Genomic DNA, 19,101 nt, shown 5'->3' with positions numbered 1-19,101 from the left:
GTGGATTATCAACTTTCCAAAGTCTCATCTAACCCCGACCCAATCTCTGACTTATCTTGGCATGGAGTTTCATACTCTCTCAGCGATAGTGAAGCTTCCACTGGACAAGCAGTGCTCGCTACGGACTGGAGTGCAATCTCTCCTTCAGAGCCAGTCGCACTCACTGAGGCGCCTCATGCATTTCCTAGGAAAGATGGTAGCAGCAATGGAGGCAGTCCCGTTCGCGCAGTTTCATCTGCGCCCTCTACAATGGGACATTCTACGCCAATGGGACGGGAAATCGACGTCCCTCGACAGGACTGTCTCCCTCTCTCAGACTGCCAAGGACTCTCTGCGTTGGTGGCTTCTCCCCACCTCATTGTCACAGGGAAAGTCGTTCCTTCCCCCGTCCTGGGCAGTGGTCACGACGGATGCGAGCCTATCAGGGTGGGGAGCGGTGTATCTCCACCACAGGGCTCAGGGGATGTGGACTCTGGAAGAGTCCACCCTGCAGATCAATGTTCTGGAAATCAGAGCAATCTATCTTGCCCTGCGAGCCTTCCAACAATGGCTGGAAGGCAAGCAGATTCGGATTCAGTCGGACAATTCCACGGCGGTGGCGTACATCAACCACCAAGGGGGAACACGCAGTCGCCAAGCTTTTCAAGAAGTCCAACGGATTTTGACGTGGGTGGAAAGCAGAGCGTCCACCATATCCGCAGTTCACATCCCAGGCGTGGAAAACTGGGAAGCAGACTTTCTCAGTCGCCAGGGCATGGACGCAGGAGAATGGTCCCTTCACCCGGACGTGTTTCAGCAGATCTGTTGCCGCTGGGGGACGCCGGACGTCGATCTGATGGCGTCACGACACAACAACAAGGTCCCAGTTTTCATGGCACGGTCTCACGATCACCGAGCACTGGCGGCAGACGCCTTGGTTCAGGATTGGTCGCAATTCCGACTCCCCTATGTGTTCCCACCTCTAGCATTGTTACCCATAGTTCTCCGGAAAATCAGGTCCGACTGCCATCGAGCCATACTCGTCGCTCCAGATTGGCCAAGAAGGTCGTGGTACCCGGATCTGTGGCATCTCACGGTAGGCCAACCGTGGACACTACCAGACCGTCCAGATTTGCTGTCTCAAGGGCCGTTTTTCCATCTGAATTCTGCGGCCCTGAACCTGACTGTGTGGCCATTGAGTCCTGGATCCTAGCGGCCTCAGGTTTATCTCATGAAGTTGTTGCCACAATGAGACAGGCTAGAAAACCATCCTCAGCTAAGATCTATCACAGAACGTGGAAGATATTCTTAGCGTGGTGCGTGGCTCAAGGGTTTTCTCCCTGGCCATTTGCATTGCCAATTTTTCTTTCCTTCCTGCAGTCTGGGTTGGAAAAAGGTTTGTCGCTTAGCTCTCTTAAGGGTCAAGTCTCCGCGCTATCCGTATTCTTTCAGAAGCGCTTGGCACAGCTTTCTAAAGTACGCACGTTTCTCCAAGGAGTTTGTCATATCGTTCCTCCTTACAGACGGCCATTGGAACCCTGGGATCTGAACAAGGTTCTCATTGCTCTCCAGAAGCCGCCTTTCGAGCCTTTGAAAGAGGTTCCCCTTTCTCGGCTTTCACAAAAGGTAGTTTTTCTTGTGGCGGTCACGTCTCTTCGAAGAGTGTCCGAGCTAGCGGCGTTATCTTGCAAATCTCCCTTCCTGGTGTTTCACCAAGACAAGGTAGTACTGCGTCCAATTCCAGAGTTTTCTCCCAAGGTGGTTTCTTCCTTTCATCTCAATCAGGATATCACTTTACCATCTTTGTGTCCGCATCCAGTTCACCAATTTGAAAAGGGTTTACATCTGTTGGACCTGGTGAGAGCACTCAGGATTTACATTTCTCGCACGGCGGCTCTACGCCGTTCTGATGCGCTCTTTGTCCTAGTCGCTGGTCAGCATAAGGGATCGCAAGCTTCCAAATCCACCCTGGCGCGGTGGATCAAGGAACCAATTCTTCACACATACCGTTCTGCTGGGCTTCCGATTCCATCTGGACTGAAGGCCCATTCTACCAGAGCCGTGGGTGCGTCCTGGGCATTGCGGCATCAGGCTACGGCTCAGCAAGTGTGCCAAGCGGCTACCTGGTCGAGTCTGCACACGTTTACCAAACACTATCAAGTGCATACCTACGCTTCGGCAGATGCCAGCCTAGGTAGACAGGTCCTTCAGGTGGCGGTGGCCCACCTGTAGGAAGAGGCTGTCTGACAGCCCGTTCATGTGGTATCTTTTTACCCACCCAGGGACTGCTTTTGGACGTCCCACTGTCTGGGTCTCCCAATTAGGAGCGAAAAAGAAGAAGGGAATTTTGTTTACTTACCGTAAATTCCTTTTCTTCTAGCTCCAATTGGGAGACCCAGCACCCGCCCTATTTGTTCTTAGGGTTTCGTTTTTCGGGTGCACATGTTGTTCATGTTGTTTCTTAAGTTCTCCGATCATGTTATCGGATTGAATTTGTTTTTGAAACTGTTATTGGCTTTCCTCCTTCTTGCTTTGGTACTAAAACTGAGGAATCTGTACTCCTACGGGAGGGTGTATAGCCAGAAGGGGAGGGGCCTTACACTTTTAAGTGTAGTTCTTTGTGCGGCCTCCAGAGGGCAGTAGCTATACACCACTGTCTGGGTCTCCCAATTGGAGCTAGAAGAAAAGGAATTTACGGTAAGTAAACAAAATTCCCTTCGTTATAAAAAAAAAATTAACTTCTTCGTTTTATTAACTTTTTTTTTTTTTTCTTCTCAGGTTCTTGTTTGATGAGGGAAGCCATGAGTATAAATATTATCGACAAAAGTTCGGAGAATTTCAGAATTCCAAAGATCTGATACACACACAGAGTACACAGACAAAAAAATGTAAGCGATCTCCTGAAGCGTTGGCTTGTGAGTCAGTGAGGGCAATGCTGTATGCACGGAAGGCACAAACTCTGAAGAAGAGGCTCTACAAGACCTTGGCCTTCTCAAGAAAGCGGAAGCAGGCGAAACTTAAGAGCCGTAAGGCAAAGGCACCTCCTACTGTTAAAGTGGAAGAGATTATCAAAGAAGAGAAACAAGATCTTAAATTCATACCAATAACCGAACCAAAGACTGAAAAATCTTCTTGTAAATCAGATGTAAAATCACAGGAACCTCCAGCTCAATGCTCAGAGATTAAAGTGCAGAAAGAGAAGGAATTGCCAAAGGAAAAAGAACAAATCGCAGTAGAAGGTTTGCAGTTATTTCTTTTTCTTTTTGTGTCTGCTTCTGAGTGGGGTTTTTATTTTTGAATTTTTTTCTGTCTTTGCATAACATTAGTTTTTGTTAACAGCAATTTGAGGGATTTTGTATTTACAGGAAGAGTTATAGTTTAAGACCCCACTCATTTTTATCATATAATGTACTGGGAGATAAAAGAGGTGCATTCAAATGGCGAGGACACACACACACACACACACACACACACACACACACACACACACTCAAAATTACCTGGCAACATGATTACTCCAGTCGGTATATGGCAATATCAAACCTATACTGTAAGTTCTGGGGGGGGGGGGGTTCTCCATTAATTTGCCACATGTTTTTTTTTTTTTTTTTTGTTTTTGTTGCATATATTGGCAGCACCAAAAAAAAGTAGTGTCCTCTTAGCGTTCAGCAAAGTGGATGGGATTTATAGAAATCTCTTGACCACTGTGGTTTTTAGTTGTCAGACCACAGCGCACACTGACCTACAGTGTGTTTTTTTTTTTTAAATCTGCGACCTGTCAGTTTCTTGAGTTTTATGCGCACCTTTCCCCCATAGACTTGCATTAGATACTGAAAAAAAGAACTGTGAATAAAACAGCTATCATCTGCCATAAAATATGAAGGTTTAGCTGGCATTTACTGCATCAACCTGGTCTTCTGTCTTCATATTCTGTCTAGAAGGCTCATCCTACTTCCATCTTGCTTCCCTGCCTTTTGGTTTTCCTTGCTTTATTGGCAGGACTTTCCCCTCTTTCGTATTGGCCATTGCTTCCTTCCAATTAATTGTCAGATTGTGACAACAGACTCCAGTCTTCTTGGTTTGGAAGTTACTTTGTCCAGTAGCTTCCTGTGCAGCATCTGTGGAAGTCACAAAGCTCTGCTTTCCATTAACAGCCTGGAACTCTGAGCTATTTGTCTGTCATTTTCCATTGGCAGGACCAACTGTTGGATCTGCTAGTTCGAATTTAGTCCGACAACGCCACCGCTGTAGCATACATCAACCATCAAAGACTTTAAGTCTTCTAGCCATGGCAGAGTAGTCACAGGTTCATTCCTTGGTGGTACAAAGCATTCCAGCTTTTTCAGTAATCCATATGCCAGGATTGGACAACGGAGGGACAGATTTTCTTGAGTCCTGAGGGTCTAACAGCAGAAGAAAGGTTCCTGCATCTCGTCAACTTTGATCTGATCTGTTTACGATGGGGCACTCCAGACGTTGATTTGATGGCATCTAGACACAACCGCAAACTTCCTTGGTTGGTGTTCAAATATTGTAACCTTCTATCTGTTATGTCTGATGCTCTGACTATTTCATGTTCCCAATTTTCCCTTGCTTATCTGTTTTGCCCTCTACCTCTATCAAATTCAGAAGGGGTCTCAATCAGCCCTCAACTTCCCCAGAAGATTATGGTACTTGGAAGTGGTCAAACCTCCTTGAACCGAAGTCTCCATGAGACATCTACAACCAGACCTTTCAGGGTTCCCTCATGTACCTGAATTCAGTCACTTAATTTAATGGAATTGCTGTTGAAGCCATAGTTCTAAAAATGTCATGCTTCTCTGCTCAGGTTCAGACTGTATACACAGTGCAGAAGCGTTCCCGATCTCTTATCTACCATTGATCTTGGAAGGCATTTTTACATTTGTGTGAATCAAACAAAGTTTATCCCTATGGTTATTTTTTTTTTTTTTCTCCCATGGCTTCTCTTGCATTCTTACTCTTTTGGCGTGAGTTTGGTTTGGTCCTCAGTTCCCTCAAAGGCAATGTCCACGCTTTTCAAAGAAACATGGCTTCCTAGACTTAAATTAGGACTTATCTTCAGGGTTTGTCTCACTATTTCTCCTTATCGCCGTCTTTGGAATCCTTGGCATCACAACATGGTACTTGATGCCTTTAGGGTTCTCCTTTGAACCAATCCTGGACATTTCTCTGCTCTCACTTTCATGGACGTTGCAGTCGCATTCATTAGGTGAGTATCTGAACTGGCCACTCTCTTGTTCTCTGTTCCTTGTCCTTCACTTGAAGACAGTGGTTTAGCATCCTGTACCCACTTTTCTGTTCTGTATCTTTGCAAAACTGCTACTTGGTCCTCTGCGCGCACGCACACTATTTCCTCGATGGATGCAAGTTTCAACAAAAAAGTGTTGTGAGCAGTAGTCACTCGGGTGACAACTTGAAGGATTTGCCTTGTACATTCTTATACTTTTACCACACTTAAGACTTCTTTTGGACTTCCCATGGTTTCCTGTGTCTCCAATAAAATGCCATAGAATAAGATGAGTTAGGACTTATGGCACATTCCCTTTCTCATAGCCTTCATTGGGAGACACTACACCCAGCCTTCTTTGGTTCTTTTTTCATTGCGTTTTTCTGCTTCTGTCTTCTCACTGAGTAGTTTGGTGTCAGTTGGCAGGTGGAGTCTGCTGAGAATTTTTGTTGTTTTCCTTCCTTTTAAAAGGAAGGAAATCACCAGGATTTTCATATATAAAAGTAAAGCCTGGATGTTTTATTTCATAAATATATGCAAGTAAAGGCGCAGACAGACAGGAGCAGTAATAGAAAGCTAGACCCGACCCATATATACCCTTCCGGTTGCACTTGTCAATCAAAAAACGGTGCATTGCTGGAACTTTACTTGCCCATATTTCTGAAATAAAACATCCCATTTCTGAACAAAAGATATGCTTGCATTCATCATCCTAGCACCAGTATAGCACTGACTTTACTTTATATATGACAATCCTGCTGGTAGGTTCTCTTTAAGATGTGTTTCTTAGTGTCAACCTCCTCATGTCAGCACTATACAGCCCATGGTTTCCTGTGTTCCTCAATGAAGGCTATGAGCAACAGATTTTGTTAAGTCCCAAAAATCCTCTTTGTTGTGCTGCACCCAGTGTTAAAGAGGATGTCTCCTACTTCTATACTGCTTATCATTTGGATGTGTCATCGATGTCTGATTAGCCGAGGTCCGAGTCGCACCCTGTAGATCAGCTGCTCTCAGTCCCGGCGGCAGCAGCAGGAAATGCTCAGTTTCGGAGCTGCTCCATCATCTGATTGTGGCCACGGCCGGGTACTCTCCCAGACTTCCCCAGGATCAGCCTCTCTCCTCCCAGCCTCCGTCCTCCCAGCCTTCCCCAGCATCAGCTTTCCCCTCCCAGCCTCCCTCAGCATCAGCCTCTCTCCTCCCAGCCTCAGCCTCTCTTCTTCCAGCCTCCCCCAGCATCAGCCTCTCTCCTTCCAGCCTCCCCCAGCATCAGCCTCCCTCTCCCAGACTTCCCCAGGATCAGCCTCTCTCCTCCCAGCGTCCGTCCTCCCAGCCTTCCCCAGCATCAGCTTTCCCCTCCCAGCCTCCCTCAGCATCAGCCTCTCTCCTCCCAGCCTCAGCCTCTCTCCTTCCAGCCTCCCCCAGCATCAGCCTCCCCCTCCCAGCCTTCCCCATGATCAGCCTCTCTGCTCCCAGCTTCCTCCAGCACGCCGTGCTCCTCTGCCGACACTCACACACCCGATCGCATCCACTCACACACACCCGATCGCATCCACTCACACACACCCGATCGCATCCACTCACACACACCCGATCGCATCCACTCACACACACCCGATCGCATCCACTCACACACACAGACACTGACGATATCGCACATACGCGCTGATACTCACAACATCCGGAGATATCACATGCCTCTGGCCATGTGATCCTCCGTCAGGTCCTGGAAGGTCACAACAGCACAGTATCGAGGCCGAGAAGCAAGCGATATCGCCGGATGCTGTGAGTGTGTGGATGCGATGTGAGGTGTGTGTGAGGTGTGTGTGAGTGATCTGATGTGTGTGTGCGTGTGGATCTTCCGCCGCAGCAGGACCTTGATGCGCTTGTAACCATGCGAGCATGGTTACCAACGTATCCACACCACTCCCGTGCGAGCGGGGGCCGGGGGGGGGGATGGGGGGGAGTACAGTACTCACCTCCGTGACAGCCGTGTCAGTTCGGGGAATGCGCGGGGGGGGGTGAGTACAGTACTCACCTCCGTGACAGCCGTGTCAGTTCGGGGAATGCGCGGGGGGAGGGAGGGGGCGGGGCCAGAGCTAGCGTGCATTGCGTGAGGGGGGCGGGGCGTGGCCGAATTGCCAATGCCTGCAGGGTGCCGGGGCGAGAGGCCAATCTGTGGGGGGGGCGGAGCCTGGGCGAGCGGCTGGCCAATCCGTGTGGGGGCGCAGCCTGGGCGAGCGGCCAATCGGTGTGGGGGGGGCGGGGCCATGGCGAGCCCAGCGGCCAATCAGCTTTGTGTCACCGTAAGGACACAATTTTGGAGCATGACAGACAGACAGATAGACAGACAGACAGAATAAGGCAATTATATATATAGATGGTTGTGTCTTCCTTTTTGTTGCCCCCCCACATCAGCAGTATAGCAGGTTTATAGTGTTCACATATATGGGAATGCCAGCAGTGCTGACTTTGCTTTGCCCTTAGCATTAAATAACAAATCACCCAGTAATAATGAACATGTGAAAGGTATGGACGATCATTCTCTATTGTTTACTATTTTATTGATATAATTTTGTCTTTTCGTGGGTGTTTTTTGTTTTTTGGCTTTTTTTCCCCCCATAGTTGATGAAAAGACAAAAGACACTGCTATCAAGTTGGCTGAGTTTGTTGCTCAGATGGGACCAGAAATAGAGCAATTTAGCATGGAGAACAGTATAAACAACCCAGAATTTTGGTAAGAGTGGACAAATTATTCTGTGACCTGTCAAAATGTTTTGGCTAATGTGCTGGCTGAACTTTAAATTATTTAGAGATGTATAGCATATTTTTAGTGTACTATACTACCCTATAAGAGTAGGCTAGAAAAACAATGTTTCTGCTTTTAAAAAAAGGAACACTACAGCAAAGCTAAAGAAATACTGTTTAAAGACACCATGAAATGCTTTACCTCACAGAAAGCATTTGTTTGTGATCCCGTGCTGTCCTACCTGTATACTCGTTTGGTTCTTCCCTTGGCCAGGAGACGTCATTTTCATACCATGTCCCTGCACGGTTAGACACAGCCATTACACAGTACATAGCAGGGACACATATATAAGATTATCTCAGCACAGGAAATGTGGTATGACCAGACAATGTCCCTGTTCAGTCAGACATGGCCATTACACAGTACATAGCAGGGACACATACTGTATATAAGATTATCTCAGCATAGGAGATGTGATATGATCAGACCATGTCCCTGTACGGTTAGACACAGCCATTACACAGTACATGGCAGGTGCACATATATGCACTACTCACAAAAGGTTAGGGATATTTGGCTTTCTGGTGAAATTTATGTAAAGCCAAAAATTCACGCCATGGTTATATTTTATCATGAAAATAGGGCATTTAATTAGAAGCATGCAGTGATTATTTCCTCAATACAATTTATTGAAACAAAAGCCGACAGCGGAGGGTGTTAATTTCCCCCCCCCCCCCACACAAATTATACCAGGGTATCAATAACTTGACATATGGCCTTGAGCATCAATTACAGCTGACAACAACGTTTCTGGCTGTTGAAAGGTCGAGTTATTGTCTGCTGAGACATTGCATCCCACTTTTTTTTTCTTTTTTTTTTTTTTTTATGTGAAGGGCGGCCCTCAGGACAGTGAGGGTCTGATGTACAGAGTTATGAGCCTCTACACGATGACTCAGCTGATCCCATAGGTTTTCTGTGGGATTCAGGTCTAGAGAAATTGAAGGCCATTTGAGGTACTCCAGTCTCCAGCAGCCATTGCCTAATGATGCAATTTCGATGAGGTGGAACATTGTTGGAACATGAAATTAGGCCTGTGTTGCTCATGCAGAGGCACAATGACTGGGTTAATGATGTTATTCAAGTAGTAGGGGCTTGTCACTATACCATTCTCAAAGTGTAGGCCAATTCTGCATTGACTAGACACCCGCCCACAATAACCCCGCCACCAAAGGCTTGTCTGGTGACAACAGTGGCTGACGCATAGCGCTCTCCTTGAGATCTCCAACATCATTGGCGGCCACCATTTCTACTTAGTGTGTATCGACTTTCATCAGTGAACAGCACTGAGGCCCACTAGTCTCTTGTCCAGCCTAGATGCTCCTATGTCTGGTGGTATGGTCAGATACCTTTTGCAGGCTGTCTAGCACGCAGACCACGCTGATTTAAACTGTTTTTAATGGTGTGGCGTGACACTTGGGTGCCTCTCTCATCATTTAATTGTGCTGCAGTTTTGTGGCATGCATCATCAGTCTCTGAAGAGCATTGTTCACAATGAAGCAGTCATTAGTGTGGGATGTGGCCAAAGGACATCCACTTCTATGCCTCTGTGTGACTCTTTCTGTCTCTCTGCATCTCTTTTGCAACCTGCTGGTGACACTCTAAGCTCAGTGGCCACTTCTGTCTGAGAACCTCCTGCTTGAAGCTTCGCAATGGCATGATGAGGTGGACTGTTTAAATTCCAATTCTAATGGAACCCTGAAAAGTATTAGGCGATTCATGGATCGAACACCTTTTGTGAGTTTTACCATTAAGCTCCTTCTTGGAGAACAGCAAGTTGTGCAAAAAGTTCTGAAACATTGAACAGTTGGACCTGTACATTCAAAGGTTTAGAGAAGGTCACAGTAAGCTAAGGTTAGAGGGCATTGGATCTTCCTGACATTTCACCCGAAAGCCAAATGGCCCTACCTTTTTGTGAGTAGTGTATAAGATCATCTCTGCACAGGAATTGTTTTTGGGTTGTTGTTTTTTTTTTTTTTTACCACATCCAGTTGTGGAATTGATTGATTGTTTAAATGTCTATTGATTAAAATGTACTTTGTTCATAGGGTAACCCCCATTCAGATACTTCTAAGCAGTTCTACAAATGTTCTTGTGTATGAAATAAAATTGCTTACTATTCTTCCCCATTTTGAAGGTTTTTATGTGACAAGGAGAGTGCTGCATACAAGTTCTATAAAACTAAAGTGAATGAGTTCAAGCAAGTAGCAGTAGTCGCATCTGATGAGGAAATTGGGCTAGATGACAATGATTTAGAGAACATAAAGACTGGAGAGGAATTACAAAATGAGTCTGATGTGGAACTGGCAGTGGAAATGGATGCAGAATGTGAAGCTGCTGAGGCTCCAAGTGCAGATGTTACCCCAGTAGCTGCATTTAGCCAAATGCCCACTCCAGCCCGACCGCTTGTAACTCGAAAGAGAGTCGCTAATCTCAAGGTTGGCATGCTACCACCCAAAAGAATGTGTCTTGTGGAAGAGCCTAAAGGTAAGAATATTTTCTTTCTCTATATTCCTTTTGTGAGTTCCTTTTTTAATTACTGCCTTTTGATTGCTTTGTATGGTCTTAAGTGAAATTATGAGTTTAACTACATTTACAGATTGTCCTTATAGTCTCTTATGGTTTTACTGGATTATTGGATGTCAGACTTCAAGAATTTGATTGCACTGACAAAATGATGTTTTCTAGCAGTCACATGCTCTCTTCTCTCAATTGTATTGACATTTTAAGTTTCTTTGAATTATTTGTAATTTTATTTTATATTTTTAATAGTTCATGATCCAGTCCGTATTGAATATGAACGCCCACAAAACCAGGGTCGGGGCCGTGGACGCAACCGGAAAAAGGTATGTCTGACATAGCAAGGTGTTTTTCCACTTTCCAAAAACATGGCCGAAAATTATTTTATACATGTAAAATAAACACAGTAGGGTGGCCCAGTGCTGGCTCTCTGCCAGATCTTTAGACTGTACGAGCATCTGAGATTAAGGCCTAAGACACACTGCATGAAAATCTGTGCGAGTGGAGTGTGATAAAACATCGCATTCCACTCGGACCAATATTAGCCTGTGTGCCAGCACCCATGAGCGATTTATTTTCTCAGCCCTAATCGGACCGAGAAAACAGTCGCAGCATGCTGCGGGTGCAATGCGATCCTTGTTTCTCTCGCACCCATTCAAGTCTATGGGACGAGAGAAAAATCGCACTGCACTCGCGGTACCTTGGTGTTCTGCAAGTGCAGGGCGAGAATGGCAATAGCCGGCAACTGAGGAGATAGGGAGATAAATTGCTCCCTCTCCTCCTCAGTGCCGGCCCTTCCCCCGCAGCTGTAGTCCAATTGGACCTCAGTCGCACTGACGCTCGGCTCTTACTGTGCTGCCAGCGTGAGCAGAGTGTCAAGGGAGGATCGCAGTAGTTCCCGATGTGGCCCCGGACTAATGGTCTGCCTGCACCAGTGGTGTGTATTGTAATTGTGATGTCACTGCTGCATCTGGTTTATGGAGACCCCAGCCATGGCAGAGAGCCAGCTCTAGACTCTGGGAAGGTAAGTAGCTACTGTCTTTATTTTATATGTATAAATGCCTTTGGGGCCAAGTGTTCGGAAAGTGAAAACAACCATTTTAACAATATGTAGCAATATGTTAAAAGAAAAACGTGCAACAATAAGTATTTGGTAGCGAAGAAGAAAAAGAAGTTCCAAGTAATGGGGGATCACCAAACAATCAATTTGTAGTAAAAAAGATATATAATTTTATTGGTACAAAACACATACAAATGCAAAAATGTAGTCAAATATCCGTGAAGAAACTTGTGTTATATAACAACCACTGAAACATTAAAACCATTTAACAAACATATACACAATAATGGCCGGTAATTGAAATAGTATCCCACATTGTAACATTTTATCAAAAAAATATCTAATATGTAAGTGGGCAGGGGAAGGAGAGAATTCACCCAGCAAAAGTAGAAAGGTAAGCTGGTTTGAATAGGTGAAATGCCTATATACAAAAAGGCAATAAAGACCTAAATAGTACATTAGAATAAGCAATATGTATGTCCACAAATGATTTTTAGTTAATAGCCCAAACAGCAAAGCATGTAGGAAGCAATAATGCAAGTGTGGGCTGAAACCAGAGAGTCAAATTGCAATAGCTTAAATGCAGAGGCAAAGACCCAGCTTGACAACCAAATCCCCAGTTAAATACCATCAGATGCTGCATCTAAAATGTTACAATGTGGGATACTATTTAAATTACCGGCCATTGCTGTGTATATGCTTTTTATATGGTTTTAATATGTTTCAGTGGTTGTTATATAGCACAAGTTTGTTCACTGATACTTGACTGCATTTTTGCATTTGTATGTGTTTTGTACCAATAAAATTATATCTTTTTCTTTTTTCTTTTTTTTTTTTTTACTACAAATTGATTGTTTGGTGACTCCCCCCATTATTTGGCACTTCTTTTTCTTCTTTGCTACCATCTACTGCCTTAAGTGCCAGGGGTGATCCTGGGAGATTTCGCTGGTGCCTTCCCCCCTCCCCCTTCTAAGTCCCAACCAATAAGTATTTCTCATCACTTCAAGTGCACAGGATTTCCAATCACATGGTCTATTGACAAAATTATTGCAACCCCATGACACTTCCAGGTTATGACCTCTCATTCCATCATGGGTATTAATATGGAATGGATGCCCACTTTGCAGTTATAACAGCTTTCACTTTTCTGAAAAGACTTCTCTACAAGATTTTGGAGTGACTGTGGGAGTTTTTCCCATTCATCCTGAAGAGCATTGGGAGGTCAGACACTGATGGTAGAGAGAGCTTGGCTCGTATTCTCCGTTCTAATTTATCCCAGAGGTTTTCAATGGGAATGAAGTCAGTCAAGTTCCTCCACTCAAAAATTGCCCAACCATGCCTTTTTGGACTTTGTGCCCCAATGCACATATCAGTCATTTTGGAACAGAAAAGGGCCTTCCCCCGAACTGTTTCCATAAAGTTGGAATTTTCTAAAGAATCTTTGGATGCTGAATCATTACAATTTCTCTTCAATAAAGTTAAGGGGACTTGGTCAACTTTTGATAAACAGCCCCAAGGCAGTATCCTTTCTTACGTTAGTTTGCACAGTGCAGTCAAGCAAGTATGGTTCTCCTGGCGTTTGCCAAATCCCAGGCTCGTCCATCAGACTATTCGATACAGAAGTGTAATTCATCACTTCACAGAACATATTTCCACCACTTCAGAGTCACGTGGCAGCATGCTTTGCACTACTCCCCCTGATATTTAGCATTGTGCGTTGTGATGTAATGCTTGCATGCAGCTGCTCATCCATGGAAACCCATCCAAAGAAGTCTCAGCGCAAGTTTTTGTGCTGATTTTAATACCAGAGGAGGTTTGGAGCTCTGCAGTTATTGAGTCAGCAGAGCATTGGTGACTTTTGTGAACACTGCACTTTAGCACTCAGTAACTTCGCCATGTAACTTTACATGGTCTGCCATTTCGAGTTGCTGTGGTTTCTAAACACTTCTACATATTCCACGATCAGTGGTGAGTGGAAATATTGAAAAGTGGAAGGGAAGAAATTTCATGATCTTGTTACACTGGAGGCATCAAAGTACACTACCGTTCTCAAATTGAGGTCTTTGGAACCATCCATTTTTTCGCAAATGTCTGTACAGGCAGACTGGCTAAGGTTGGATTTTATACACCGGTGGGAATGGGACTGGATGAAAGACCTGAATTCCGTGCTTAAAATGTGTCCCAATACTATAGGGTGATCTGCATTTGTGGGTGGGCAATCTACTGTAATTGACATGACTTCGCTAGAACTGATGATGGGTAGACAGTTATACTGAGGACTTGGCTGCTCAACCGATGGCTCTACCTTTTGGTAGTACTTTTGGGGTTTTTGTTCCTATTCAACTATGTTTGGCTAATGGCAGCTGTGCGAAAGTGCTGAGTTGTCAAGTGTCAAACTTAAACGCATCTTAACTCTCTTCTTCCCTTTTCTTTCTTTCTTAAGAAACCAGTGGATTTACAGTTTGCCAATAAGAAGCTTACCCAACAGAATGTGGGTTTTCAAATGTTGCAAAAGATGGGCTGGCAAGAAGGTGATGGACTTGGTTATCGTGGATCGGGCATCAAAAATCCTATAAACGTGTAGGTTGTGCAACAAATTCACTGTACATATTTGCTATCAGCAAGATTTTATTTTTGCACTGCCTTAGACATATGTAGTTCACCACAGCCTGGACTTTACAAAGAACCCTTTCTTACTAAGTTCCTATGTGAATGAACGTCCTTGGAAACTTTAGGCTGGTGGCTCACAGGTTCTGTGGCCTATAATATATTTTGTCCTCAGATGAGGGGCACGTTAAACTGGGTTTCCAGCACGAGGTGTGCACATCAGTTTTTATATAAATGAGCTGTGACTTGAGTCTTTACATTTCCAGTGATCACTTTATCCGTCAGCAGAGCTTGTATGACGGACGCCAAAGGCATTTATTGACCTGTCCAAAAATTATTTAACTTGGATTTCCTTTCGTTGTACATGAGCGCGTTTGCTCGCTGTACATGAGCTTGTTTCATCAATCTTCTCTTAAGCTACACTTTTCTAAAGAATGTTAGTCCAAGTTAAAAAGCCATTTACTGGCTGTTTTTTAAGTTTTATGCCACTTTTTTTAGGGGCACGGTCTCTGCTGGAGAGGGCTTGGGTGTTGAAGGAAAGAAGGATGACAAACCTCCAACCTTTGATGCTTTTCGTCAAAGAATGATGCAAATGTACAAGCAAAAAAATCCCAAAATGAGTAGGTAAGTTTGCAGAATTTTCACTTCTTTTTTTGTCTTTAGTAATGCATAAATAGTGCTATCCTTTTCGAAAGAAGTGAACGATCTAGATTGAGGACACCCTTCTGAAAACGAAGTGTGAACATAATGGGGCCGATTCATCAAAGCTGTTCACCAGAAAACTGGTGTACAAGCTTTGAAAGGTCACCACAGTTTTACGCAGTGGGGAGTTGTGCAAAAAGCTAACGACTTTTGGCATTTTCACGCCATTTATAAATCCAGCCTTTCTAAAATGGGAGGAGCTAGCGCATGGCCACACCTGTTAATTTAATTATACTCCCGACTGGCGCGGCGCACAGAGGTGCACACCACTCAGAAGTGGCGCTGAATTCGCTGCCTTCTACTTAATCATAGCATTGCGCAAGCATGCACTATGGAAGTCTTGTTGGATTGATCCCATTGACTTATCACCACATTCCATGTGCTTTCAAGCAGCTTCATATAATGTGTTCAGTCACTAAACTGGCAGAGACTTTATAGTTTGTGATGGTTATGCTAGATAATATGTAAAAATAATTGTGAGGAGAATATTGGTGTTATGCCATAATCATACTTTTATTGCCTTTGGGCCGAAGACTGTCAATTGCCCTTTGTACAGTTTCCAGCCATGAGCTGAGTTTCATCTCTTTTTCGTGTTTTGACTTTCCATACATGAGTATGCCTTCAAGCTTGGTCTTTTATATTTCAAGTTGGACATCAAAATAAATTTTACTATTAAACATGTAGACAATCTAACAAACGATAAATCCTGTGAATTGCAAGGTGCAATCACTGGATTATCAGTGTATGGACTCTGGAAGAGGGGATGATTGGGATTCGCACTTTCAGCTCATGTCACTTTGCCTTATCGCAGGGGTGGTTCTGATTCGAAGGACATCCTTCTATATTTGCATCTTCTGCAGTATTACTGTATTGAATTTTCCTTTTATTTTCCATTCTTCCCACACTTATACCTCCCATTATAAAACTGTTTCAAATTAAAACTAAAGCCATAAAAAAGATTCCTCATTCTGAAGGCAGTTGAATTCTTCTTTTTTTGTATTTTTACCATCAAAAGAATTTAGAAACAAGCCGTGTATTTTATTTCCTTTTGAACGGTTTCCAGTTTCAAACTTTGATCACGTTGGCCGTAATGATTTGGCCCACTTCACACAGTGCCTTCCCATGTGATTACTTTCATGGCAAGAAGTTTACTTTATTGGCAGAATGCTTCACGTTGACCGCCTAGCATTACTCTGCATGAGCTTGCCATTAATGGTAAGGCAGCTCTTGTAGGCTACATTGGACCTCTTATGTAAATGGTGATTTTCATGCCATTTAAGTCTTCAAATATTTTAATTTTGTCTTTTTCCCTTTTTCCCCCATTTCACAGGAAACTGGAAAACTACTGAAATCTATGAAGCGTCTTTTTCCTGTATATTTTGGGTCTTAAGTTGGACCCCTATAGTTTTCAGACTAAAAGGTGTGTCTTCATGATCTTCCTACAAACTGGTTTTGTTCTTGTTTTTATTTTATTTTTTAATATGCTTGGATAGAAGTGTTACCCATGTTAGAAAACGTTTTCCTATCCTGTGGCACATTTCAAATGCATGATTTCACTAACCTGTTTAAAGAACAATGTAAGTGTTTTTTTGTTTTTTTTTTTATAGCAGATTTTCTTTTGATCCCTACAATTATAACCTGATTATAAAAACTGTTAAGATTTTATGTCCTTAAGGGGTTTTCGCTTCTGGTCAACTCTTTATTAATGGGCCCAAGTGGTTAGGGTTGGGAATGCTCTCCTTCCAGAATGGCACCGCTCCTCCGTACTTGGCAATATAACCCCTGCCAAACTCCTAGTATCAGCAAAAACAACATTTCTCCTGCTGAGCCAAATATGAATGTGGCAGAGTAACATTGACGCAGAGGATCCTAGTGCTGAATAGAAGTAGTTATGGTGCCAGTTTAAGAGGGATGAGTTGTTTTTTTGTTTTTAGGTTTTTTTTTATGCAATCAAAAAGTTGTATGTAAGTAAAATTGGTATTGCTGAAAAGCCATCTCATCTCACAAAAAACAAGCCTACACTCTGTCAGTAGAAAAATAAAGTTGTCCCTCAGAATGTCTACGTATAAACCATTTCTTTTCTACAAATTTATGTGCAAAGGTAAAAAAACAAACTATAAATGTCATCGCTGTAATCTTACTGTCCAAAGGAATACTGCCGTGTTATCACTTTATACCATATGGTTATTGGCATAAAAGATTTTTTTGGGGAACTGATAGAGTTGCTCATTTTGCGTCCCAAATATTGCAATAATGCTCTTAACATTTATCCTGTGCTCTGAGCTGAACACTTACTTTGGGACTTCTATGTAAATCATTGAATCTGTTTTTTCCTCAGACAATATCGACTGAACCATTCAATATAGTCAGTTAGCCAGTCACTTTGCAATCCATCTGGCTTCTTTCCCAGCAGTCATCCACAAAGGGTCGTTGATTACACTTTTTTGCACTTTGCAACATCAAAATAGATGCCATATGGAAACTATAGTGACATATACTATGTTTCCCCAAAAAATAAGGCACTATCTTACAATATTTTTTGCCCTGCAAAATGCACTAATGCTTATTTTTGGGGTGGGACTTATTTTGGGGGGCAAGTTTTAAGATATTTATATTCCTTCACACTTCCAAAATGTGTATTCCAACTCGCTTGTGTTAGGAACACTCTTTTCACAAGAATACATAACATCATAAGTCAAAAGCTCTTTGCTTTTTGGACAGCCCATCAGCAGAAATAAACACACGTCAGGGTATTTGTGGTGGTAGTTCCTCATCCTCCTCCAAGTTTGGAACCAGAATACCAGAATGCTACCCCAAACAGAGTAGGGTGTCTGTATTTCTTAATGTTTTAAATAGTTTATTTGGTAAGGTACAGTTATGAATAGAATGCCTTTCTTTTGAAGAACTAGAATAAAGTATTGTTAATGTCCATCTAGTTGTTGTTTTTTTATTATTTTATTGCAGACGTTAAATTGCACTTAAACTGATGATGTCAAATTCATTAGGAGGCTCGTGACACTTAGTATATATGTTGCAAAAATCCGTAGTCACATGAACTGGATGGGATGTTGTGAAAACTCCCATGCCTCCCCAGCTCCATCCATATCGTTGAAGCTGATCCAAAGAGGCATGACCCAGGAGCCGCAAACGTTTTGCGAAGGTTGGCTTTGCACAAAAAGTTAGCCACATTTCCAAAACGTTTATGCCACTTTTGTATTGTAAAAACTTTGAATTGGTCTTATAAAGTTGTACTATGCAGTCTACAGCAATACTACACATTAGCGGGTGAAGGTCAAGTCCAAATATTAAAACTATTAATACAAATCTTAATACAATTTAAGAGTTTGCAAGAAAAAGAATTTTGGCACTCACCGTAAAAGGTTTCTCATTAGTCTTCATTGGGTGACATAGAACCATGGGATAGTCTGCTGCCACCTGAAGCCTATATAAAGCGGATGATAAAAGAGCGCAAATAGGGTAATATCAGGTGTTACAGTGCAAAGTGCACAAAATTACACTCACCTATTAGGGTTGGGATAGACACAACCCCTGTGAAGGCTTAAAGTAATGGTGTCTGCTGCAGCCCCACGTGTGTTAAACTTCAGTGCTGGAGAGTAGAAATGGGGTTAAGGCCGCGCTGCTGCCGAATGAAAATACTATTGTTTATTAAAAGTTCTCTTATTTCATAGGATGTTTCAGGGATCTAATCCCCTTCAGGACAAGAAAGAAAAATCAACAATAATGTCGATTTTATTTATTTATTTTTTTTTCCTTCTTGACCTGAAGGGGATTTGATCCCTAAAATGTGTAGACCTATGCAATAAAAAGTTTTGTTACTAATAGTATTTTCATGACACAAATATTACATAGCACTAAAAACTGTTTCCTCCCCCAGCAGATTGTTCCTTGTCTGCTGACATCCGGCCTCCTCGGTTTAGTGAGAAAGTAGAGGAGAAGAAAACAGTCAGGAAAATAAGACACAAAGGAAAAGAAATTACTATATAGTAGCAAGAGAATGACAAACGGACACTCTGGGGCGGGAGCTGTGTCCCCTAATGAGGACTAATAGGAAGGAGGGGGATGTGTGTGGTGGTGGAGGACGACACAAAACCACAGAATGTCTTAGCGCTGTCATTAGGGGTGGAAATGAAAATCAAATATATTGTTACCACAGATGTTTCC

At 43.3% G+C, this 19,101-nt stretch overlaps 1 protein-coding gene across 2 annotated transcripts in view; it reads left to right on the top strand.

The window, feature by feature from the left end:
- Window positions 1-17,850, top strand: part of SUGP2 (SURP and G-patch domain containing 2) — a 56,695-nt gene extending 38,845 nt beyond the window's left edge. The window contains exons 5-11 of one of the 2 annotated variants that reach the window (XM_075315154.1): window positions 2,758-3,218; window positions 7,850-7,961; window positions 10,168-10,517; window positions 10,803-10,876; window positions 14,054-14,190; window positions 14,716-14,841; window positions 16,250-17,850. In XM_075315154.1, coding sequence (XP_075171269.1) covers window positions 2,758-3,218; window positions 7,850-7,961; window positions 10,168-10,517; window positions 10,803-10,876; window positions 14,054-14,190; window positions 14,716-14,841; window positions 16,250-16,268 — 1,279 coding nt within the window. In that variant the 3' untranslated portion in view covers window positions 16,269-17,850. The remainder of the gene's footprint in view (window positions 1-2,757; window positions 3,219-7,849; window positions 7,962-10,167; window positions 10,518-10,802; window positions 10,877-14,053; window positions 14,191-14,715; window positions 14,842-16,249) is intronic. The other variant, XM_075315163.1, reaches the window with a different exon arrangement.
- The last annotated feature ends 1,251 nt before the right edge of the window (window positions 17,851-19,101 follow it).

The sequence above is a fragment of the Anomaloglossus baeobatrachus genome, chromosome 1 (genome assembly GCF_048569485.1).
Source record: "Anomaloglossus baeobatrachus isolate aAnoBae1 chromosome 1, aAnoBae1.hap1, whole genome shotgun sequence".
NCBI lineage: Eukaryota > Metazoa > Chordata > Amphibia > Anura > Aromobatidae > Anomaloglossus > Anomaloglossus baeobatrachus.
Note: the sequence above shows the minus strand (reverse complement) of the source record. Positions and strands in the feature narration are given on the sequence as shown.